Below are 25,174 nucleotides of genomic sequence, written 5' to 3'. Positions count from 1 at the left end.
AGCTTCCATAAAACAGTCACTTTCACACATCATTATGCTTGGTGGAACAGTAAGACACATAGTCCAGCTCTACAAAACAACACAAAAGGCATGTCATGACTATTCAATTATCACAATGATTTTCTTTTTAATTCTAAGAGAAGCTGTGATAACAAACTACAAACATGAACGTTCTATAGCGTTCTAAAAACACTCATCCGTGCTGTAAGTTTTATAACAATTCAAGAGTCTCCCCATAGGTGGCAGAAGAACAGAGAGTATTTTCCTCACCCATAAAGTAACATGCATTAGGATGGAAAATAACCTGTCATTTTCTAGGAGGATTTTTACATTACTTAAATGAGCTTCATATCATAAGACTGGAATCAAATTGGATTCAACTCAGTAATTCAACACCACCTCTGATGGCAAAATGTTCTTACTTTACTTAAACCCTCGGGCTCCTACGACAGGAGCATAGGCCATTGATGAATGTCCTCCATCTTACTCGGTTATGGGCACACCAGTTGAGACCGCTCTCAGTCATTTCTGCCTGGACGTCTCCCCTGTTTCTTTTCCCCTGGCAAAATTGTGGCAAAATAAAGTTATTAATAACTGGCCTATATATAATCATGATGAACTGTAAAGAGCAGGGTTTTTTTTAACCTAGAATGAGGTGTCCCATCTGTCTGTCTGTCTGTCTGTCTGTCTGTCTGTGTCTGTCTGTGTCTGTCTGTGTCTGTCTGTGTCTGTCTGTGTCTGTCTGCGTACGTGTGTGCTCTGGTATATGAATAGTGCTGTGAATGGGATGTAACATACATAATGTAGCTTCTACTGGCAATGATGTGAAGCATAGCATAGATAAGGCATACTTTCATACAGCAGCACACCTTTATGCTCAATGGAAGCGCTCCTCTGGGTACAGAGTAGTCCTCTCAAGTGGTCTAAGTCAAGCATGAGCACCAGGGGCCCAATTCAAACAATGAAATGATGACACAATGCGTCCCTTTTACCAAGCGTGTCATCCTATTATTTTCCCTATTCATTCCCAGAACTACACTTATGTTCCCACTAGGGGTTGGAACCGGATCAGTGAACAGATAATGCTGTTCATTGACTACAGCTCAGTGTTCAACACCATAGTGCCCACGAAGCTCATCACTAAGCTAAGGGCCCTGGGACTAAACACCTCCCTCTGCAACTGGATCCTGGAATTCCTGACGGGTCGCCCCCAGGTGGTAAGGGTAGGCAACAACACGTCTGCCAAGCTGATCCTCAACACTGGGGCCCATTAGGGGTGTGTACTTAGTCCCCTACTGTACTCCCTGTTCACCCACGACTGCGTGGACAAACACGACTCCAACACCATCATTCAGTTTGCTGATGACACAACAGTGGTAGGCCTGATCACCGACAGCGATGAGACAGCCTATAGGGAGGTGGTCAGAGAACTGGTAGTCCGGTGCCAGGACAACAACCTCTCCCTCAATGTGAGCGAGACAAAGGAGCTGATCGTGGACTACAGGAAAAGGCGGGCCGAACAACAGGCCCCCATTAACATCGATGGGGCTGTAGTGGAGTGGGTCAAGAGTTTAAAATTCCTTGGTGTCCACATCACCAACAAACTATCATGGTCCAAATATCCCAAGACAGTCGTGAAGTGGGGACTGAAAATATTTGGCATGGGTCCCCAGATCCTCAAAAAGTGGCCAGTTGTATCATCCTGGCCAGTTTTATCACCGCCTGGTATGGCAACTGCTCGGCATCTGACCGTAAGGCGCTACAAATCAAATCAAATCTCTTTACATAGCCCTTCTTACATTAGCTGATATCTCAAAGTGCTGTACAGAAACCCAGCCTAAAACCCCAGACAGCAAGCAATGCAGGTGTAGAAGCACGGTGGCTGGGAAAAACTCCCTAGAAAGGCCAAAATCTAGGAAGAAACCTAGAGAGGAACCAGGCTATGAAGGGTGGCCAGTCCTCTTCTGGCTGTGCCGGGTGGAGATTATAGCAGAACATGGCCAAGATGTTCAAATGTTCATAAATGACCAGCATGGTCAAATATTAATAATCACAGTAGTTGTCGAGGGTGCAACAAGTCAGCACCTCAGGAGTAAATGTCAGTTGGCTTTTCATAGCCGATCATTAAGAGTATCTCTACCGCTCCTGCTGTTTCTAGAGAGTTGAAAACAGCAGGTCTGGGACAGGTAGCACGTCCAGTGAACAGGTCAGGGTTCCATAGCCGCAGGCAGAACAGTTGAAACTGGAGCAGCAGCACGGCCAGGTGGACTGGGGACAGCAAGGAGTCATCATGCCAGGTAGTCCTGAGGCATGGTCCTAGGGTTCAGGTCCTCCGAGAGAGAGAAAGAAAGAAAGAGAGAAAGAGAGAGGCTAGTGCGTACGGCCCAGTACATTACTGGGGCCTAGCTTCCTGCCATCCAGGGCCTTATATTTCCCCCCACCCCACCTCCATTTGTTTTGTACACTGCTAACTACATGTACAAATTACCTCAACTAACCTGTAACCCCACACACTGACTCGGTACCGGTACCCCTGTGTATAACCTCGTTATTGTTATGTTACTGTGTTACTTTATATTTTTATCTTAAGTTTATATGGTAAATATTTTCTTAACTCTTCTTGAACTGCACTGTTGGTTAAGGGCTTGTAAGTTGTTGTATTCGGGGCATGTGATAAATCAAGTTTGATTTGATTTTAAAAGGGAATGAAAGTGATCTATACTGTTGGGAACCGATTAATAACATTATTTTACGTACCGGGCATTTTTTCTCCAGTCCCACAAGAAAACACAACAAAGCGCCTATAAACCCTCCCTCTGTCAATCAGGAACTTCTTCCAGTGTCTACTGACATTACAAGCATGATTCAGAAGATAGGGAGGCAGATTCTTTATTAGAGAAGAATGAATGAACTTTTTCTATGTTAGTTAGGGATGCTATATTTATCACTTTTAATTCATTAACTACAAAAAGGTCAGACATGTTTTTAATTCTGGTGCCACTCTGCACACACAAGCTTGTTGGCTAGCTTCTCTAGTCCAACGTTAAGCCGATTCTGGCGTGATGTTTTGGTAACCGTGTAAATCTCTATCGGACAAAGTACTTACCCCCCCAAAATGATATGCTAATTATCTGCATACAGAACTACAAATTCCTGTCTCAAGCTTCATGTCCCTCACCAGGGCCATGATGATCTGAAGGATCAACTTGCTTAAATTGAGAATTCTGTGAACTGTCTCGGGCAAGTTAAAAACGCGCACGAAACCTGTTGTCTAGCCATTTAAATGCATGGGAAATTCATGGATTTTATAAACCAACAGTCTAGCTTGTTAGTTAACTAGCTAGCTAACTTAGATGGTGAAGCTAGGTGTTCTTGATAGTGATTGTTTGTGTCTGTGTGTGAGGGGTGTGTGGGTAGTCTATTTCAAGTAACTACTTGACTTGCAGCTACCCAAGCTAGCTGTATTATTTTGGTCTGGATTGTTGAGAGGTTTCATAGATGGACTGATTAGCATCCTTTCTTGAGTCAACAGTGTGCTTACTGTACTGCAAGAAGACATGAATCAGTTTGTTGTTACCCTCTGAACAGCATATCATTAGTATAGCTAGTAAGCAAGGTTACGTAACCTTATTTAGTCCTACCTGCTATGGTGGGTTTTACACATTAATTGGTAATCACACATTTGTTTTTAAGATAGAATGACTGTCATGTTATTGATGCTAAATTGCTAAATGTATTTACATACACCTTGTCTATTCCAGAACCAGATATTAATTTCAATGGTATTGATTCCACGGGTACCAGTCAAAAGTTTGGACACACCTACTCATTCAAGAGTTGTAGTAACCAAAATAAGTGTTAAAAAAATCCAAATATATTTTATATTTGAGATACTTCAAAGTAGTAGTGATGGGTCGTTCGCAAACGAGTCGGCTCTAAGAGTCGGCTCTCGTAGGTGAACGTTGGGAGCCGGCTCGCATATCAGAGCCAAATCTATTTATAAAAATATATTTTTTAATTAAGATCATGAAAATATTTAAATTATTTGAATTAACTAATTCAAAAAATGAAAAAAAGAAATAAAATAATATGGGCCTAAATGCTCAAGCGCACACATTCGTTCTGACTGTCTGCTCAGACTAACAGCCTCACCTGTTGTCCTGTCAATCAGACATGCAATGAACCAAAGATGCGTGAGGGATGGCCGAGCCAACTCACTCACAGTCACACACTTAGCAGCCGAGGAGAGAGAGGAAGAACAGCTGTGAAAACAACATCTGGGAAATGAGTTGGAATCACAGTAGCATTTGGATGCATTTTAATAATGTAGACAATGTTAGAGCACAGTGTAGAATTTGCCAAAACAAAATCTCATATAAAGCTAGTTCTACACACATCCTACACTGGCATATGCGAACTGTGCACCCAACTGTGAACACGTGGAGATGTATCAACTTAGTCAAGTAGGCCTACTCCACGACCCACAGCAACACAGTCTTCTATGGACCAGTTTATGCCAAAGTCTATGCCTGTAGCAAAACAAGGCCAAATTGATATTGCACTGGCTTAAATGATTGCCACCGATTTCCAGCCATTTTCAATCGTGGAGGACAGAGGTTTTAGAAATTATAGCAATAGTCTAAATCCAATGTAGACAATTCCAAGCAGGAAAACCCTTTCAAAATCACTTATTCCACAACTGTACGAGAGCACACAGGCCTCAGTGCGGGAAAGAGTCCAAAAAGCTACTGCAGTTTGCCTTACCACTGACTGCTGGACATCAAGGATAGCCACTTCTTACATGTCGGTTACATGTCACTTCATAGATTTTTCGTTGTCTTGCTGTCTTCTGGACTGCTTTGAGTTCAGCAACAGACACACCTCAGAGAACTTGGCAGAGGAACTGTTGAGAGTGGCCAGAGAATGGCAAGGAGATGGAAAAGTGGTCTGTTGTAACATAACCAAAGCCATGAAACTGTTTAAATGGACCCATCATCCATGTCTTGCCCACACAATCAACCTGATTGTAAGAGATGCTCTGAACATGACGAAGTCCACTGTGGACAAAGTGAAAGCAGCTGTGGAATACTCCCACAGGAGCACAGAAGGTGCTGAAAAACTAAAGTCTACACAACGCCAGATGGGGATGCCTGAGCTGAGGCCTAAACAAGACTGCACTACAAGGTGGAATTCAACATGTTATATGCTGAAGCGGTTTCTTGAGTCAAAGGATGCCATCATCTCTCCCCTGGCCATTGTCCATGCACCTGTTGATGCTCTGACCCAAGGGGAATTGGAGGTGGTGGAGGAGGTATGCAGAGTCCTGGAACCCTTTGAGCAGGTCACTGTGGAGATCAGTGGAGAGAGGTACAGTAAGCAGTTATTACTACATCATTATTTAATCCAGTATTATATATGTAGATGAGCGGTAGATGAGAATGTAGTATCAGTAGACAAAACATGAACCTGAACTAATAAGTTACTGTTCTCTCTTTTCAGCTATGTGACAGCCTCAAAAATGATACTCCTGTGTCAGGGTCTGCAGCAAATCACCGCCAGCCGCCAGAGAGAAGCAAATGTAACCACAGGACACCCTATGTTCATCAATGGACAGAAAGTTCCACAGAATGGAATATAATCAAGTGATGCCAGAGTGATTGATGAGGCTCTTCAAAGAATAACCTCAGCAGCAGGGAGGGACAGCCCCAGCAGTCAGCTGGCTCAGGTACCAGGGCAACAGGAAGAAGAGGGATCAGATGGAGCAGAAGCACCAGCAGTAGAGTGCCACAAACTTCTGCTGTTTGGATGCTGTTTGACGAAAGAGCAACTGGGGATGCAGCACGAAGGAATCCCTCAGCAGATGCCATAATGGAGGTCCGATCCTATTTGGAGGAGCCCCACCCTGGAGAGCAGCTCTCCTTTGATCCCCTACCTAGGAAAATCACCTGTTGTTTGGGTATCGTTATGTATATATGCCCTCCTATTGTTGAATTGTTTAGATAAAAAATATTGTTTCAAACACCCCTGCAGAGACACACACACACACACACACACACACACACACACACACAATACCTCCCGGACATTCCTGCTTCATAGACAACAGCCCTAAGGTCAATAAAATAGGGGGTGTGGGGCCATCCTCTTTGAAATGTTCAAACACATACCCCCCAGTTCAACGAGGTCCCTACACATCAATCATCATGACAACTTCAAAGGAATAGATGCACTATATGCATAAATTAACACACACTCTAACACATGACAACAGGATGTCCTGACAGGATGCCCCAATATTGGCATAACCACATGATAACTTCCTGCCAGGATGTCCTGACCGGATGCCCATATTTGGGCATGCACACGTCATCCGGACCTAGGGTCATAAATCAAACGTTTGACGCGCGCCGTCTACTTTATTCTCTCTTCTGTGTTTGACCACTATGTTTTATGGGTATTATGACATGTCCATGGTGGGGCTATATAGTTTGCCCGCTCCATAACAAGCTCCCTAGCAAGCTCTCTAGCCTCAGTGCATGAATGGTGAAGTAATTTAATGTTGAGCTAAATGTAAAAAAAAATATGATTACAGAGGTTTAAAAAGGAACAGAAAGGAACGATATAAACCAGTACTTTTGGGGGTTCGACCTGGTTCAGAACTTTATTTTGCTGGTCGGAACGTATAAAAAAAGAGTTTATATTCAGAAAGAAATTATTGGAAAATTATTTTGGTTCCAACCACTGGTTACCACCCCTCTGCTTCTAAATTTACACATAGGGACAAAAGCCTTCTTAATAATTAAGAGCTTGTTTGTGGTTTTCTGAAACATGAGACCTCCTCTTTGCTGTTTTCCGTGTGTGTAGTGGAGGTTCATAGGGAGCAGTGAGCTCAGTCGGTGATGTCAGAAGTGGGCAGGTCTGTTTTGTATTGGCTGTAATGTAATTGTCTGTACCCTATTCAGCTTCACTGTCTCAGAAGCTATACGAAGGTGGCATGTCTGCACAGTGGCTCAAAGTTACACTCCCACCTGAACCACAGCACTTTGAACAGATAGAGCAGTCTCTTCATCGCTCCATCTCAGTCCATGGCAACTGTAGTGCCTGTGAGTATTTCTGTGTTTGGGTAATAAGAATGGTTTTGGGAAAATGTGGCGAATTGATGGATGGTCCTCAACAGAACTGGATCAGCAGAAGAGTTTTGATGAAATGATGGTTATTAGTTAATGGAGAAATGTGGGAGATTACAAGGTGGAGGTAGATGGCGGTAGATGGATGGATCCAGTGATAGATGGAGCCTGTGAGTGTGTGCTGGGCTTGGGTTTCTGATGGAGAGGGTGATTAAGAGGCCAGCGACGGCTCGTATGCAAATTCATTGGGTGTGATCTGATAGTGTTAATGTTCTGTATTTATATCTCTGGTTCACATGGCCTGTTTTTTCTGAAGTGTTTACTGAAATTCTGGGTAGAGACATAACATTTAGCACTGTGCGAGTATGATGAAATTGTTAAAACAATGCTCATTGTTAGAAACTAAAATGAACAAAACTTAACAAATAATGCCGTTTTTTTATTTTTGAAAACAGTAGTTTTCATTGACGAGGGACCTAATTTGTTATTTTTTGGCACTAAAATCAGACAAATAGACTTGACATTCTGTGTTGTTTCAGAATACTAGACTACTAAAAAATGTATCGTTCTCTCTACATGTATCTTCCAGTTTGCGTCCTGTTATGGAAACAGCACCCTCCATCAGCCTCTCCAACTCTTTGGGAAGGGCCCTAAGTGTGGCTACATGTCCCTCATTGCCTACCGTAGCCCTCGTAATGTCCCCCGCCCGCGTTTGGCATGCAATGCCCCTAAATTGACTCTATGTCAGATCTGCAGAATGCTGCGTGTGATGCGTTTTGAGGCTGCTGCTGCAGCCAACAACAGGTGAGGCCAAATCCCCATGCTGCACTGCCCTGCAAGATCACTCTAGATGCATTGTGTCATGTCTCTAGATGGATTGTTGTCAGTCTTATTTCTCTTCAATCCCTGTGTGTGTAGGTAGAATATATATAATCTAGCACTGTCAAAATGTGTTATATTGGGGAAAAGGGATATGGTCTGAAATTGTCAATTAAATACATTTACAAAATCCCGTTCTGAATATTTTAGAGAATGTAAATTAATACTTCAATATACTGTATATATCACTGAATGATAGTCAATCTCTTTGGGTTTCAGGAAGCAAGCATCTTCTCCTCCACCACCTAGCTCTCCGGCCAAGTCAAACAGGAGATGTCTGCCTTCCTGCTTTCGCCACAGACGTAATACTAGTAACATAAAGAGTTTTGGATGATAATGGATCCCAAGAGCCCACCCCTACCCTTCCAACAATCCTTACCCAGCCGATGGGAGTGAGTTCCCTTCACGTTTCCACACAAACCCGTACAGAGAAGCACAGACCCCATGCTTTGTTTGTTGGGGGTAGGGAGGGCACTCCTGAGACAAAGAAAACATGTATTTTGTGTACCAGTGACTGACAGACTCAGCTTCAACCACACCGATTTATTTTGTCTTGTGCGTAATTTCAAAAGGTGAGACTCTGCTCACTGCAAAGGTCAGTTGGTAATTAAACCTGTGGAATGTTTCCAGGGGTCAGGAAAGGAGACCAAACTGTTTTGGGGGTTTGGGTGTGGGGTTGTTTTCTTTTTTATGTGTTTAATTCTGGGTGTACATTGCTAAACGGAAAGTGTAATTGACTGACATTGGCACTGTGAAAACCTGTATTGGGTTTCTACTGTGGTTTCTTTATTAAAGTTTTGACTATTTCAATCAACTTAACTCCTCGTCTGTCGTATTGTGCTGATGTAATATTACGTGTTTGTTTGTTGTGTAAATGTAATCAAATAGATTACTGTCCATTGAAGTGTAGACTGAGTTACATGGTGGTAACAAAGACAGACCCAGTAGTTACAATGGAACACACATAGTACTTAGCACTTGCATACCTGTTTGTGGCAGACATAATTTCAAGCATTTGCCAGTTAATTCCAAATGGAGATACGTAATCAAAACATTACAGTAATTACTGGCTTGGAGGAAGTTCTACTTACTTAGTTCTTGTCTATCTCGTTCCACCCCATGCCACATCTTTTGGTATCTGCTGCTAGCTCCCGTCTCCGGGTATTTCGTGGACGCCCTGTTTTCCATTTTCCTTAAGGGTTCCAGGATAGAGCTGGAGGGAAGTTCAGGAACAAACATAATGATGGAAAAAAAACATGATGAATTGTTATGCAGTTGAGGTTCCATTGTTTAATTGAGTAAATTATTCCAAGACTCATATGAATGATCCTCTTTCATATAGAGGCAGACAAATTAAAGGCAGAGAGACACAAAGAAAGGGGAAGAATAGGTAACAAGTAGACACACTTAAAATAATTTAAAAAACAATCTAAAAACAACACTGGACACAATAGACCTAAAATAAGCCCTCACATCAATTCTAAAAGATTCATATGGTTGTTAAATGATATGGAAAATCTCATTCACACCCCTGTAAACACCGACTCCTGTTCTCCTGCTTGCCTAAAGCCATGCAGACCTGACCACAGCTGACCGGACAAGGCCCCTGTTAAAACTTTGATTGGGAGAGATGTTTTCTGAACGTGAGGAGCAGAGGAGTCCGGTTGTAGGACAGGAAGCTCGCTCTCAGGTTTCCTCTTAAGGAGAAAGTTGATATTTCAGCCACGCTACCCTGGAATTACTCACACGCATTTACAAAAACAAGATGTGATGCAGCTGCACACTCAAAAGCAAAAATAAGGCCTGATGGCATTGATAAACTTTTAGTGTCAAAAACTCCTATGATGTAGTTATACACTCGATACACAATCAATAACAATGCCCCTCAATAGTGGCTGCTTGGCTCCTGGGCTTCAGCACCATTTACAGTACTTATTTACAATTGGCTGGTTCCTTCGGTGGAGACATACTAATGGCCAATGGATCCCCTATATGGTACATGTCAATGTAGTTCATTACATAAGCAAGCCTACCTGGGGGTGAGAGAGACAACTGACTGAAAAAGGTTCCAGGTTGATTTATGTACCCTGAACGTGATATCAGATCGTACTGTACTGGACACAACACACCTTTTCCGTCTCACCAAATGTTTACTCCTGTATTCTGATATCAAGGTCAAACAGTTAAGGAGCCAATTCGTATGTACAGGTACAATTTCAACACAAGGTGTACTGGTGGTGTCTATAACTCTTACCAAGATTACACGACGATACCATTAGCCTACATGCATAAAGTTTGCCTCATCACTGCAGACGTGCGAAAGAATCAGGGACTCTGATAACTTCCACAAGTGATGTTTAATCAGGTCAATCAGGTGAATTCTATATACCGGTCAAATGTTATTTTTTTAAACAGTATTTTGTTAGATGGGTACCACTTTACAGTCAGTTACTATTTCTAAAGGGTATAAAATGGGTTTGTTAAGGAGTTAACTCATAGGTTAAAATTGTGTGCTGGTTGTTTTGGTGCTTGTGATACATCTGCCTCATGCAAATATGTGATAAACCAATGTGTGCCATTGCTGAGCGCCGATAGGTGGACATTTTAGCAGAAGGGAAGTGTTGTGGAGAAACTGTCAGTTCCTGAGGTGATCAGAGAGCAACACCGTACCAGAGATAGTGTATATAATGATGAGAGGGTCTTGTCTCTGCACAAACCACGGGAGTCGTTGTCCCAAAGGTGGGTGGTCTTCTTATAGCTCTATTCCCGCGTGGAGATTTTGACAGGAGTGAACCCTCTCACTTCGCCTTTTCCTCTGACTGTACGACACTATGTCACCTGACATCCCAGTAATTCCATTCACAAGGGCTCCTGTGCAACGGGCTGTGCTCAGCTACTCACGGGAACCAGAAAGCACTAAGGCACAGGGGTCAGGCGACACGCTTTCCAATACCACTGGCCTACTTACAGTAAAGGTCACAGCATGAATGCCTGTATATGTGGGTAAAAACACACAGTGAGATGGATAAATATACCCAACAACACAACAATCAGAGATTGAAGTCTGTCCGAATATAACCAAGGGAAAAGGATCAAAACGCAGATGAATAATAGGTCTTCATGCTGCGATGTGACACCCTCAGAGTGCCCTTCCTAGTAGTCACACTACTGTCCTGAGTGTGGTAGCAAGGTGTGAACCAGACACTCATTTGTCGGAGGTTTTCAGGTATCTCCTCTGGTTTGCTGAGGGCCGTCGTTCAACAGATAAGCGCACAAAGCCGAACAGATTACACTGGTTCAGTGAACGAGCACCGATGGTTCACAATGGATGGTCTGTCAAAACATTTTGGCCATTTCTAGGTTGTGCACCTTGATGCCAAGCCCCTTAACAACCGTGGTGGCAACTTCCTCAGCTATTGTCACATTTGTCACCTTCCTCAGCTATTAATGGCATTGATGACAACTGTTCTTTGACCACCAGATACAGGTAGTATTTGTAGTTCTGTCTGATGAATTACCCCTTTCAAATATACTGTAAGACAATATGAAATATGACCAATTCATGACACAAACACATTAATATAAAAAAAAGTATTATTTTTATTCATATTATCATTCTATCTAGAGCAGAGAAAAGGTCCACCATAACACTTTGGTACTACAGTGTGTGGAGTCTGAGCATAGGCCTGCCAAGTGGCTGAACACTGAACAGACAGACTGACCAAGGAGGGGGGACGGTGGCAGGCTCACGTTCCCTTTCATACTCCATGCTTAGTTAAACGAGGGAGGGGGGCCAAGGGGGTGGGGGGTAATGACAGGGAAGGATCCTCTTTTTCTTGTCTTTGAACATTTTCTGTTTACCTCGTGATAAGAGGAGGGGGCAGAGAAGGACAGGGGCAGCAGTGAGACACCAAGCTCATTGGTCTGGCTGCTTGACATGTAACTGGGGCAAGTCAACCTCAGACTGACAAAGAGAAGGTGTGTGTCTGGTGTCGCTCTGATCCATTGTCACTGTACACTTGAAGAAGTTTCTGCCACAAAGGGCTAAAAAGTCGAGGTAAAAAAAAATCCTCCTGAAAGACAAAGAGGGAAGAGAAATTATACTGTTTATGCGCATTCATTTTATAGAATATTAAAGTGATTTTATTTTAAAAGTTTTAGATAGAAACTTTAACACAGAGCATTAGGCCCGACAAATGTGATTTACAGTACAACTGATTTGTTTTTGATTCTCATGATTCAATTCACCGTGATTGAACCGAATCCCAACCACTACAATGGCGAAGTGACTCATACGATTTGTCATAAGGAATCGTTGAAATAAATATATTAATGAGAATCAAATGAATCGCTGTAATTATTATGATTTATTTTTGGAGAAATTGGGCATCTGTTATACAGTAAATCAAATTCGTACGGCCTTAGAACAATTTAAAACAATGGAACAATTTAGAACAAGTGTTTGTGATTCTCTCACTCACCTGCTTTCATCGAGCCGTAGTGGATCCACTGGACATCATATTGCCATCCGCATTAGAGAGAGACTGTTCCTTCAGCACAGGATCTGTGTAGAGGAGTCAACATGTTAAAGATCACGTCACCTTTCATCAATGCACAATAACTGACACTCCACTAACAGCAGAGGTAGTCAGCAGGCGTGGTTCAGGTTGAGCTACTCACAGAAGTAGGGGTGCTCCATGGCCTCTGTGGCCGTCAGTCTCTGCTGATGGTCGTAGCGCAGCAGCTTATCCAGCAGGTCCAGAGCCTCAGGGCTAACCAGGTGCTGGTTCTCGGTCTGGACAAATTGCTCCCAGCGTTTCCGCGTCTGTCTGGGGGGGGGACAGAGAGCCAGCTTTAATACCTCCAGTCACATACAGTGCCTTCAGAAAGTATTCACACCCCTTTTCTTTTTCCACATTTTGTTGTGTTACAGCCCCAATTTAAAATAGATTGAATTGAGATTTTGTGTTACTGATCTACATACAATACCCCATATTGTCAAAGTGGAATTTGGTTTGTAGAACATTTTAGAAATGAATACAAAATGAAATACAAAATGAAAAGCTGAAATCAAAGCTGAGTCAATAAGTATTCAACCCCTTGGTTATGGCAGGCCTAAATAAGTGTAGGAGTAAAGAAAGTGCTTAACAAATAGCATTATAAGTTGCATGGACTCATTCCGTGTTCAATAATAGTGGTTAACATCATTTTTGAATGACTGCCCCCATCTCTGTACCCCACACAGTAAATGATCTGTAAGGTCCCTCAATCGAGTAATACATTTCAAGCACAAATTTAACCACAGAGACCAGGGAGGTTTTTCAATGCCTCACAAAGGGCACCGATTGGTTGAAGTGTAAAAAAACAGGGATTTCACCATGAGGCCAATGGTGATTTTAAAACAGTTACAGATTTGAATGGTTTTGATTTAAGAAAACTGAGGATGGATAACATTGTAGTTACTCCACAATACTAACCTAAAGAGTGAAAAGAAGGAAGCCTGTGCATAATACAAGCCTGTGCATATACAGGGGGAACCGGTACCGAGTCAATGTGCAGGTTAGTCTAGGTAATTTGTACATGTAGGTAGGCTACGCATAGATAATAAAAAATAAAGAATATTAACATTTGATTTTCAATTTAACTAGGCAAGTCAGTTAAGAACAAATTCTTATTTACAATGGCCAAATCTGGACGACGTGGGCCAATTGTGCGCCGCCCTATGGGACTCCCAATCACGGCCAGTTGTGATACAGCCTGGAATGAAACCAGGGTGTCTGTAGTGACGCCTCAAGCACTGAGATGCAGTGCCTTAGACCGCTGCGCCACTCGGGAGCCCCTAAACAAACAGTGAGTAGCGGTATTGGGTCAATGAAAATCCTTAATGCATCCTGTTTGTCATGCATCCTGTTTGCAACAAGGCACTTAATTAATACTGCAAACAATGTGCCGAAGACATTAACTTTTTGTCCTGAATACAAAGTGATATGTTTGGGGCAGATACAACACAACTTATTCCACTCTTCATATTTTCAACCACGGTGGTGGCTGCATCGTGTTACGGGTATGCTTGTTATCGGCAAGGACAAGGTGTTTTTTTTTTAGGATAAAAATAAACGGAATACAGCTTTAAGCACAGGCAAAATCCTAGAGGAAAACATGGTTCAGACGCTGGGATACCAATTCACTTTTCAGCAGGACAATAACCTAAAACACAAGGCCAAATCTACACTGAAATTGCTTACCAAGACGACATTGAATGTTCCTGAGTGGTCTAGTTACAGTTTTGCCTTAAATCGGCTTGAAGATCTATGGCAAGACTTGGAAATGGCTGTCTAGCAATGATCAACAATCAACTTGACAGAGTTTAAATATTTTTTTTAAGAAAAGGGCAAATATTGTACAATTTAGGTGTGCAAAGCTCTTAAAAGACTTACCCAGAAAGACTCACAGCTGTAATCACCGCCAAAGCTGCTTCTACAAAGTATTGACTCAGGGGTGTAAATACTTATGTAAGAGAGATATCTGTATTTCATTTTCAATACATTTGCAAACATTTCAAGAAACATGTTTTCACTTTGTCATTATGGGGTATTGTGTGTAGATGGGTGAGATTGTTATTTTATTGTATTCATTTTGAATTCAGGCTGTAACACAACAAAATGTGGAATAAGTCAAGGGGTATGAACACTTTCTGAAGGCACTGTACAACATTATCGTCACCTGGGAAATTATGTTTCCTTTTCTGGAACTAGTGGGCCACTGTCTGGCAGCTATTAAAGATTGTGTCATGCATAAGAACAGCCCTTAGCTGTGGTATATTGGCCATATACCACATCTCCTTGTGCCTTATTGCTTAAATATATCACTAATAGAATCAATCTTGTAGTGGGGCATGTTGAAATAATTTATATCCTACAACTAATTAAAATGCTTCCTCATTACCAGGTAAATACCAGTAACCCTTATTTCCATGTCACAACAGCATTCCCTTTTGGTACTCACTGGCCAAGAAGGTCCTTGAAGCGTGGGTCCAGTTCAATGTGGTATTTGCGCAGGTAACCAAAAAGTTCATCTGTCCCCAGGACTTTGGCAATTCGGACTAGCTGAAATGATAACAGTGAAAATTTCACACAAGTGTTTGGGTTTGTCTTAGGGAATATTTTTCCATACACAAGCTAATTTGGTTAGTACATGTTATCATCAGGTAGTGAATGTGTTATCTACTCTAATAGATTGTAGCAGTCAGTTTTTCTCCTAGGATTCTTTTACGGAGCGGTGTCAAAGTTAGTTTCCTGCAATTCTACACGTTGTCGTGGGGATGAGAAAAATGTATCAATGGGGGCCCAATGCCTGTCTAGTTGTTATATCTGGTTTTAAGTTTACACAGAAACGGTTTACCATCCCGAAAAGTATTTTCTAAAAATGAGAAATAAAATAAAAAATTGGAGTGGCGGCAACGATTTAACAGTAGTGGTCCGCCATTGCTAAATAAATATAGGGGAAACACTGAGTCAGTGTTGGTTGAGGTTGAGATTACACAAGTTAGTAGTAACATTGGGTTGAATAAGTTGGGTTGTAGTGAGACTAAAGTTTGGTGGTGACAATAGAAGGGGAACATCTGTTGAGTGGTTATAGTTAGTGGGATACCTGGTCATAATTGTCCTGGCCATGGAAGAAGGGCTCTTTCTGAAAGATCATACTGGCAAGCATGCAGCCAAGACTCCACATGTCCAAACTGTAGTCGTACATCTGACAGGAAATCACAGAATGCATCAGTTACTGCCATACATCAATACACATACAGTTACCAATAACAATGAAAATCGGTACACAATAACATGGCAAATGTTTAGAAATACCAATTGTGTCTGTGTGTTTGCTTGCATGTGCTGGGGATTTACCTGGTAATCCACCAGTAACTCAGGTCCCTTAAAGTAGCGAGATGCTACTCTGACGTTGTATTCCTGTGCAGGATGGTAGAACTCTGCAAGGCCCCAGTCTATTAGACGTAGCTGCAGCACAAATACAAACCGCGCCGCGTCACAATGTAAACCGCGCCGCGTCACAATGTAAACCGCGCCGCGTCACAATGTAAACCGCGTCGCGTCACAATGTAAACCGCGCCGCGTCACAATGTAAACCGCGCCGCGTCACAATGTAAACCGCGCCGCGTCACAATGTAAACCGCGCCGCGTCACAATGTAAACCGCGCCGCTTCACAATGTAAACCGCGCCGCTTCACAATGTAAACCGCGCCGCGTCACAATGTAAACCGCGTCACAATGTAAACCGCGCCGCGTCACAATGTAAACCGCGCCGCGTCACAATGTAAACCGCGCCGCGTCACAATGTAAACCGCGCCGCTTCACAATGTAAACCGCGCCGCGTCACAATGTAAACCGCGCCGCTTCACAATGTAAACCGCGCCGCTTCACAATGTAAACCGCGCCGCTTCACAATGTAAACCGCGCCGCTTCACAATGTAAACCGCGCCGCGTCACAATGTAAACCGCGCCGCGTCACAATGTAACCCGCGCCGCGTCACAATGTAAACCGCGCCGCTTCACAATGTAAACCGCGTCACAATGTAAACCGCGCCGCTTCACAATGTAAACCGCGTCACAATGTAAACCGCGCCGCATCACAATGTAAACCGCGCCGCGTCACAATGTAAACCGCTTCACAATGTAAACCGCGCCGCGTCACAATGTAAACCGCGCCGCGTCACAATGTAAACCGCGCCGCGTCACAATGTAAACCGCGCCGCGTCACAATGTAAACCGCGAGAGGGAAATTGCTACTGGAAAAAGACTCATTTTTTGCATGTATGTGTCCTTATGCAATCTGATGCCATAAGAATATTGTATTTGATGAAGACTAAAATAGTTAGTGGAGAAATAGTCACTTAAATAGACAAATCTGACACATTTCTGTAAGCGTTGTAGACTTTTCAAACAGAGAATAACATCCAACTCCTAGAGCTTTCTGAGGACCCAACATCTCATAAGAAAGGTGAAGAGCTCCCCCTACCTTCCTCATCTGGTGGTCAATCATCACATTGTGGGGCTTGACATCACGGTGCATTATCCCCATACTGTGGCAGTAGTCCAGAGCCTGAGAGCACAAATACCCACATCATGTCAGAGACACATTGGCTAGACACCACAAACTAACCCCACAGTTAGGAAGGTGTGAAGGTGGGACTAGGATGTGAAAACACACAGGGTCAAACTGTAAGGCTCACCTTAAGTAGTTCATACATGTAAAAACGGATATCAAAATCTGTTAACTTCTGGTAGAGCTCCTGGGCAGAGAAGAAAATCAAGTTTTAAATTTAATTTGCAGAAAGAAAGTATGCGATGCATGCATCCATGATGAAACAAACACAATTTACCTAAACACTTTCAACCAACCAAAAAAAAGACAGAGACAGACATATTGAGTGGAAAATTCTCTGCACAATGCAATAAGTCATTGCTACCAACATGGTATCTGAAACGGTATAGCCTAATAGGCTATTAAAAAAGCATTATGGGTGAAATGATCGAGATTCCCACTCATTACACCATCCCATACCAGTGAAACCCCATGCCTAGAGATGATTCTACCTTAAAATCTGTGTTATTGATGCATTCAAAGACAAGCGCAGGCGTTCGGGACTGTAGAGAGGTTTGAGAGAGAGGACAAAGAGGAAAAAATCTGAGAAAGGTGGAAATATTCAAATCACATTAATTGATAAAGCAAACATTAAAAATGACATTATGCTATGAGCCATATAGAGTTGAAGTCGGAAGTTTACATATACCTTAGCCAAATACATTTAAACTTAGTTTTTCACAATTACTGACATTTAATCCTAGTAAAAATTCCCTGTCTTAGGTCAGTTAGTATCACCACTTTATTTTAAGAATGTGAAATGTCAGAATAAAAGTAGAGTGATTTACTTCAGCTTTTATTTCTTTCATCACATTCAGAGTGGGTCAGAGGTTAACATACACAAACTAGTATTTGGTAGCATTGCCTTTCAATTGTTTAATGTGGGTCAAATGTTTTGGGTAGCCTTCCACAAGCTTCCCACAATAAGTTGGGTGAATTTTGTCCCATTACTCCTGACAGAGCTGGTGTAACTGAGTCAGGTTTGTAGGCCTCCTTGCTCACACACGCTTTTTCAGTTCTGCCCACTAATTTTCTATAGGATTGAGGTCAGGGCTTTGTGAAGGCCACTCCAATACCTCGACTTTGTTGTCCTTAAGCCATTTTGCCACAACTTTGGAAGTATGCTTGGGGTCATTGTTCATTTGGAAGACCCATTTGCGACCAAGCTTTAACATCCTGACTGATGTCTTGAGATGTTGCTTCAATATATCCACATAATTTTCCTTGCTCATGAAGCCATCTATTTTGTGAAGTGCACCAGTCCCTCTTGCAACAAAGCACCCACACAACATGATGCTGCCACCCCTGTGCTTCACAGTTGGGATGGTGTTCTTCGGCTTGCAAGCATCCCCCTTTTTCCTCCAAACACAACGATGGTCATTATGGCCAAACAGTTATATTTTTGTTTCATCAGACCAGAGGACATTTCTCCAAAAAGTACGATCTTTGTCCCCATGTGCAGTTGCAAACCGTAGTCTGGAATTTTTATGGTGGCTTTGGAGCAGTGGCCTCTTCCTTGCTGAGCAGCCTTTCAGGTTATGTCGATATAGGACTTGTTTTACTGTGGTTATAGATACTTTTGTACCCGTTTCCTCCAGCATCTTCACAAGGTCCTTTGCTGTTGTTCTGGGATTGATTTGCACTTTTCGCACCAAAGTATGCTCCTCTCTAGGAGACAGAATGCTCCTCCTTCCTGAGCGGTATGACGGCTGCGTGGTCCTATGGTGTTTATACTTGTGTACTATTGTTTGTACAGATGAATGTGGTACCTTCAGGTGTTTGGAAATTGCTCCCAAGGATGAACCAGACTTGTGGAGGTCTACAATATTTTGGCTGATTTCTGTTGATTTTCCCATGATGTCAAGCAAAAAGGCACTGAGTTTGAAGGTAGGCCTTGAAATACATCCACAGCTACACCTCCAATTGGCTATAATTATGTAAATTTGCCTATCAGAAGCTTCTAATGCCATGACATAATTTTCTGGAATTTTCAAAGCTGTTTAATAAAGGCACAGTCAACTTAGTGTATATAAACTTCTGACCCACTTGAATTGTGATACAGAGAATTACAAGTGAAATAATCTGTCAGTAAACAATTGTTGGAAAAATGACTTGCACAAAGTAGATGTCCTAACCGACTTGCCAACACTATAGTTTGTTAATAAGAAATATGTGGAGTGGTTGAAAAATGAGTTTTAATGACTCCAACCTAAGTGTGTGTAAACTTCCCGACATAAAATGTATACTGCGAGGGAAAGGTAGAGCAACAAGTGACTTAAGACCCACCACACAGCAGAAGCACATCAACATAGATAAAACATAAAATAATATAATAGCAATCACATCACAATTTGGTCCCAGTTGCAATTGCAATCATTTTGTAATTAAAGGTAAGCCATGTCAATGTTAGCCTCAGTAATTTCCATTATCATAATTCCCATTTATGTTATTGTAGGCAGCAGCATAGGGAATAGGTGATGAAGAATTGCATGTAAGCAATTATTTGAGGAGGTAATGTTATCGGTTGGGCATCTTCCTTGCATCCATAAACATTATTCTCAAAATAACCCTGACAAAATGTAAAAAAGACTGAGTCCCGTATCCCCACGTACAGTTAATATCAAGGCTGCCATGCAAGAACCAGATCATCTACCTGTTTTCAGATCGTCTGTCAGTTAATTAGCTTAAGACTTCATCTGTGAGTAAGATGACTAGTTCGCAGAACTTTCAAACAGTTTAAAGTGAACATCACTAAAATAATATCAAAACGCATTCACAATAAGTAAAGTATAATGTGCTGATATTAGAAAGGACGTCAACTGTAACTGTAAAAATGTTGATAAGGTGTGGTCTTTCCCTTCATTAGCCAAACTTTCATTTTCTGAGGATAACATTTGCTATCTTTGCAAGCATAAAAAGTATACTGACAACACCGAAGCTTCAATTCAACAGCCATTATATGTATAGGAACACTGATAAAATTGGTTTACAATGTAAACAAATCTGATCTCAGGTGACTAAGAACTAGAAGCTAGAAGAAAGTAGAGCTGTAACATACCACAGGGTCTTTCACTGTGTCCACCAATCGGATGATGTTGGCTCCACCTCGCAAATTCTCCAGGATCTTGATTTCACGCTTGATTTTCTTCTTCTTGACAGGCTAATTAGGGTGATGATAACAGAGACATCCAATTAAACCAGGATGTAGCCTAAACATTTGATTGTGCAGGATGTGATCTCATTAACAACAGTGGTAATAGTGAAAGCATCAGCAAGAGGTCCACTTTTCCTCCCATGTCACCATATTTCGATCTGTTATCCTGTCGGAATATTACTTGGACAATGTGATGTGGTACAGTGGGGTCCATAATTATTGGCAACCTTGAAAAAGATGAGCAAAAAAAAAGACTGTATAAAATAAATTAGACAAATACTGAGCTACATTGTATGCTCGAAAAAAAATATTAAATTATTTATACTAATGTAATTGCTCAGAGAAATAGATGTTGTTAAACAAGTAATAATAAAAAAAACATTAAAGATAGGAGTCAAAATGATTGGCAATCTGATAAAACATTTTAGAAAAAGGCTTAGGGTCTTTATCCTCTCAAGAGGAGAATGCTACATGTATTGAAAACAGGGGTGCTAATAATTGAGCCCTATCTTTATTTAGATTTGTTTGTATTACTTGTTAAACTGTCTTTCTCTGACCAACTGTATTCTTTTTTATTGTTTAAGCGCCGCACTTTACTTCCCTCTGCCAAGCTTCCGCACCAAGTGGTAGTCTTTCTTCCTGGTTACTAGAGGGAAGCTATATTGTATGCTAAAATAAAAAGGGAAAATATATACTTTTATACTAATACAGAGAAAGACATTTTAACAAGTAATATATTTAAAAAAAAAAAAAAAAAAGATAGGACTCAAAATTATTGGCACCAGTTTTTAATACTGTAGCACTCTCTTTTTGTGAGGATAATGACACAGCCTTTTTCTAAAATGTTTTATGGGATTGCCAATCATTTTGACCTCTATCTTATTTAGATGTTTTTTTATTACTTGTTATATATATATATATATCTATCTGAGCAATTGTATTAGTATAAAATAATTTCCCAAATTTTTTGGACATACAATAACGCTCAGTATTTGTATTATACAGTATTTTTTGATCATCTTTATCAGGGGTGCAAATCATTTTGGACTCCACTGTACATGTTTAAATAAAACAGACCACTCTTTCATCGCTGCTGGAGCATTCAGAAGAGCAAAGCAGGCCTTCAGCAACTTACCTTGAGGATCTTGACAACCACCTTCTCATTGTTGTTGATGGCCTCAAAGACCTCACTGTACTTCCCTCTGCCGAGCTTCCGCACCAACTGGTAGTCTTCCTGGTTACTAGAGAGAAGACGGAAAATAGATTAGTCAGCACATATCAATTAAATCGATTAAATCTAGACTTGGTTTCCTCTATCGTAATCGCTCCTCTTTCACCCCAGCTGCCAAACTAACCCTCATTCAGATGACCATCCTACCCATGCTAGATTATGGAGACTTCATTCATAGATCGGCAGGTAAGGGTGCTCTCGAGTAGCTAGATGTTATTTACCATTCGGCAATCAGATTTGCCACCAATGCTCCTTATAGAACACATTACTGCAGTCTATACAACTCTGTAAACTGGTCATCTCTGCATACCCATCGCAAGACCCACTGGTTGATGCTTATTTCTAAAACTCTCATAAGCTTCACTCCCCCCTATCTGAGATACTTACTGCAGCCCTCATCCTCCACATACCACACCCATTCTGCCAGTCACATTCTGTTAAAGGTCCCCAATGCACACAGATCCCTGGGTCGCTCCTCTTTTCAGTTCGCTGCAGCTAGCAACTGGAACGAACTGCAAAAACAGTCCAGTTTGAGGGTTTATCTCCATCTCTTCATTCAAAAGACTCAATCATGGACACTCTAGGTCCAAAAGACTTCTCAACAGCTTCTACCCCCAAGCCATAAGACTACTGAACAGCTAATCAAATGGCTACCCAGGCGATTTGCATTGCCCCCTCCCTCTTTTACACTGCTGCTACTCTCTGTTATTATCTATGCATTGTCACTTTAAGTCTACCTACATGTACATATTACCTCAATTACCTCGACTAACCGTTGCCCCCGCACATTGACTCACTCTGTGCCGGTACTCCCTGTATATAGCCTCACTACTGTTACTTTACTGCTGCTCTAATTATTTGTTACTTTTATTCTTATTTTTCACTAAACGCTTATTTTTCTTAAAACTGCATTGTTGGTTAAGGGCTTGTAAGTAAGCATTTCACTGTAAGGTCTACTACAACTGTTGTTGTCATGTGTTGCTGCCATGCTGTTGTTGTTATCTTAGGTCTCTCTTTATGTAGTGTTGTGGTGTCTATCTTGCCGTGATATATTTTTATTTATTTTTTAATCCCAGGCCCCGTCCACGCAGGAGGCCTTTACCTTCTGGTAGGCCTTTACCTTCTGGTAGGCCATCATTGTAAATAAAAATGTGTTCTTAACTGACTTTCCTAGTTAAATAATGGTTAAATAACAATACATTTTTTTTTAATGTAAATGAGAAAACAGATTAGTCAACATTTTATTCCACATCCTTCCTTCCCATCACAACACTCAAGGTATAGAATAGGCCTCGATGGAAAGAGGTTGAATCTTTTAGAAACAAGACTCATTTTCCCAGTCAATGAAAGCGAGAGTGACATTTCAACCACAGAGAGGGGACATTCCGAGTATCCATCTGTTTGAGGGCCCTTGATTATACTAATGAATAAGACCAGTGGTGCTGGGACAACCCTATTTTGTGCATCGAACTGAATATATTAAGCTAGTGGTCTAATGGAAACAGATTCAATTCAAGGTCTAGTCAATCTTCAATAAAGTGCTGCAACTGTACAGACATTTAATTAAGTAATTAAAAGGTTGTGTCTCATTAACAGCTTGTGTAAATGTAACCAAATTAGCTAGATCTGAAAGAAAAATCTATATATGCCACTTAAAGGAATGATAATGTGATCTGGCTATGTAAAGTTTTATGAAATGTGGGAAACTATGTATCTACTGTTGTACGATTCACAAGCATCATTTGGTGCTGCCTCGGCGTCAGCAAGGCCTCCTCGATCTCACAGATTGATGATTTTCCCATCCCACGCCAATCTGAATGTGTGTGGCGCAGACTCACTTACTCAAGCCATGAACGTTCCCAACAAAACCTTGCTAAACCAAGCTAAATCTCCAAAATACATTATTTTCCAAATATAGTCTTCAAAGTACGTTCGTATTATGTATTAATTATGATAGCTAGCTATCTAGTCTGATATTGCACCCGCCCACACAGAACCAATGCAATGGGACAATATATGGCCACAGATTCGACCATAATGATAATCCATGGTAGTAGTAGAATATTCTGTTGTGGTAGCTACCTGTACATCGTGTTGAGTGGATAGCAAATATGAATAGCCTGCAGCAATAAACTATGAAGGACATAAAACAAAAACAGAAAACATATATGGAGATCATATACTTGATAAAGCATTTGGCAATAAAATACTAAATAATGCATTATGACGTTTAGAAAGTCCAGCCCGGCAAAAAAATAAAACACTTTACCTCCAGTTAGGCACGTGGGTTTCGTAGTCCCAATATTCCCTGCTCTTCAACGTGTTGACATCGGCATACACCCGAGATTTACTGCCGGCCGCCGGGCCGGGCATGGCGAGCACCGGAGCCCGGTCTGTTTTGAGGATTCGATTGCCACAGAGCTCGTTTGCTATTTGGAAAGGGAACACAGATCACCGTTCTCTTGTCGGAGCCTCGCTTTGTCCGAGTAAGGTGGTTCCTATTATCTTATATTTTCCCCCGCGAGAGATGACCACAGTGCGCTGCGCACCGAGGTTGATGATGGATAAGGGGAGACGAGGGCCGTCAGATACTGCTAGTGTTAAGACGTCTGGGAGGAGAATGAAAATGGAGTGTTGAGGTAGAAAGCCAAATTCAAGAACTGCCACGATTTACATAAAATAAAAGGCAAACATTTTTATTAAAAGTGACCAAAACACTGACCGAGATGCCAGGCATGGTGGGTTTAGGGATCAAATGATTGTGGTATAAACCCCCAACCCCCTTGTGGGCCTTAAATCCCGAATCCAAAACTGGGTTCCTACCAGAGTACACTCTTCTTGTTATGGCCCTCCCAATGCAACAATCTTCCAGCGGGTGGATAGTGAGGAATTGAACGGAAAAGTCCAATAGAGAAGTTGGGTTTTACAGCTCACCCCTAAATATGGGGTATTGACTAGTCGCTACAGCCGGTTGGAGATGGGTGGAGTATAAATACATTTTGTTAGCTAGCATGCTAACTCAGTCAGAATCGCGCCACCGTTGAGCGCGGTGCAATGCATCCACGTGGGCCCGTGGCATATGCAGTCGGAGTGAAGACCACCTAAAAATTCGCTTGAAAAACCTGTTGGAGTTCGGGTTTTGGGGCTTTCTTTATAGACCCCCCGCCCCCGCCTCCGCCCCTTATTCCGAACCGCAAGAAACCGGATTGCGATAGAAAGTGTACCCGGAAACGAATATCATCTGGATAAACCAAATATAATTTTGAAGAGATGGGAAACTCCATTGGAATCTTATTAACGGCCATTGTGTACGTCGCCAATCACCCGGTGTATTATGGGTTATTCTGGAACAAGGAGAGTTCTCCTTCAACGAGTGAATGGGAGTCAATTGGGCGCTAGTGAACAATAAGTGTAAAATGTTGTTGTCTTAGGTCTCTCTTTATGTAATGTTGTCTCTCGTCGTGATGTGTGTTTTGTCCTATATTTATATAGGAGGCCTTTTGGTAGGCCGTCATTGTAAATACGATTTTTTTTATTCACCGACTTGCCTAGTTAAATAAAGGTTCAAATAAAACATTACAAATATTTTTCGAGATGTGAGATAATTAATTTGTTCTCTGTAAT

At 41.7% G+C, this 25,174-nt stretch overlaps 1 protein-coding gene across 6 annotated transcripts; it reads right to left on the bottom strand.

Annotated features, from left to right (window-relative positions):
* Nucleotides 1-11,584: 11,584 nt before the first annotated feature.
* LOC110493986 (casein kinase II subunit alpha') lies at nucleotides 11,585-24,785 on the bottom strand. Of its 6 annotated transcripts, none has more exons than XM_036953369.1 (13): nucleotides 23,820-24,782; nucleotides 21,455-21,560; nucleotides 20,501-20,546; nucleotides 20,224-20,325; nucleotides 17,618-17,668; nucleotides 17,254-17,313; nucleotides 17,040-17,123; nucleotides 15,911-16,021; nucleotides 15,657-15,758; nucleotides 15,012-15,112; nucleotides 12,687-12,835; nucleotides 12,488-12,570; nucleotides 11,728-12,079 (listed from the first exon to the last, which is right to left on the bottom strand). In XM_036953369.1, the coding sequence occupies exons 2-12, from the start codon at nucleotides 21,481-21,483 to the stop codon at nucleotides 12,494-12,496; spliced, it is 912 nt and encodes a 303-aa protein (XP_036809264.1). In that variant the 5' UTR covers nucleotides 21,484-21,560; nucleotides 23,820-24,782; the 3' UTR covers nucleotides 11,728-12,079; nucleotides 12,488-12,493. The 6 variants fall into 6 exon arrangements, with proteins under 6 accessions (XP_036809241.1, XP_036809264.1, XP_036809245.1 ...); XM_036953350.1 differs by lacking the exon at nucleotides 20,501-20,546 and having other exon boundaries at nucleotides 23,820-24,159; nucleotides 24,273-24,777; XM_036953353.1 differs by lacking the exon at nucleotides 20,501-20,546 and having other exon boundaries at nucleotides 23,820-24,159; nucleotides 24,374-24,777.
* Between the last annotated feature and the right edge of the window lie 389 nt (nucleotides 24,786-25,174).

This window comes from Oncorhynchus mykiss, chromosome 2 (assembly GCF_013265735.2).
Source record: "Oncorhynchus mykiss isolate Arlee chromosome 2, USDA_OmykA_1.1, whole genome shotgun sequence".
Taxonomy (NCBI): Eukaryota; Metazoa; Chordata; class Actinopteri; order Salmoniformes; family Salmonidae; genus Oncorhynchus; species Oncorhynchus mykiss.
The sequence above is the reverse complement of the archived record's forward strand: the minus strand, read 5'-3'. Positions and strand labels throughout refer to the sequence as shown.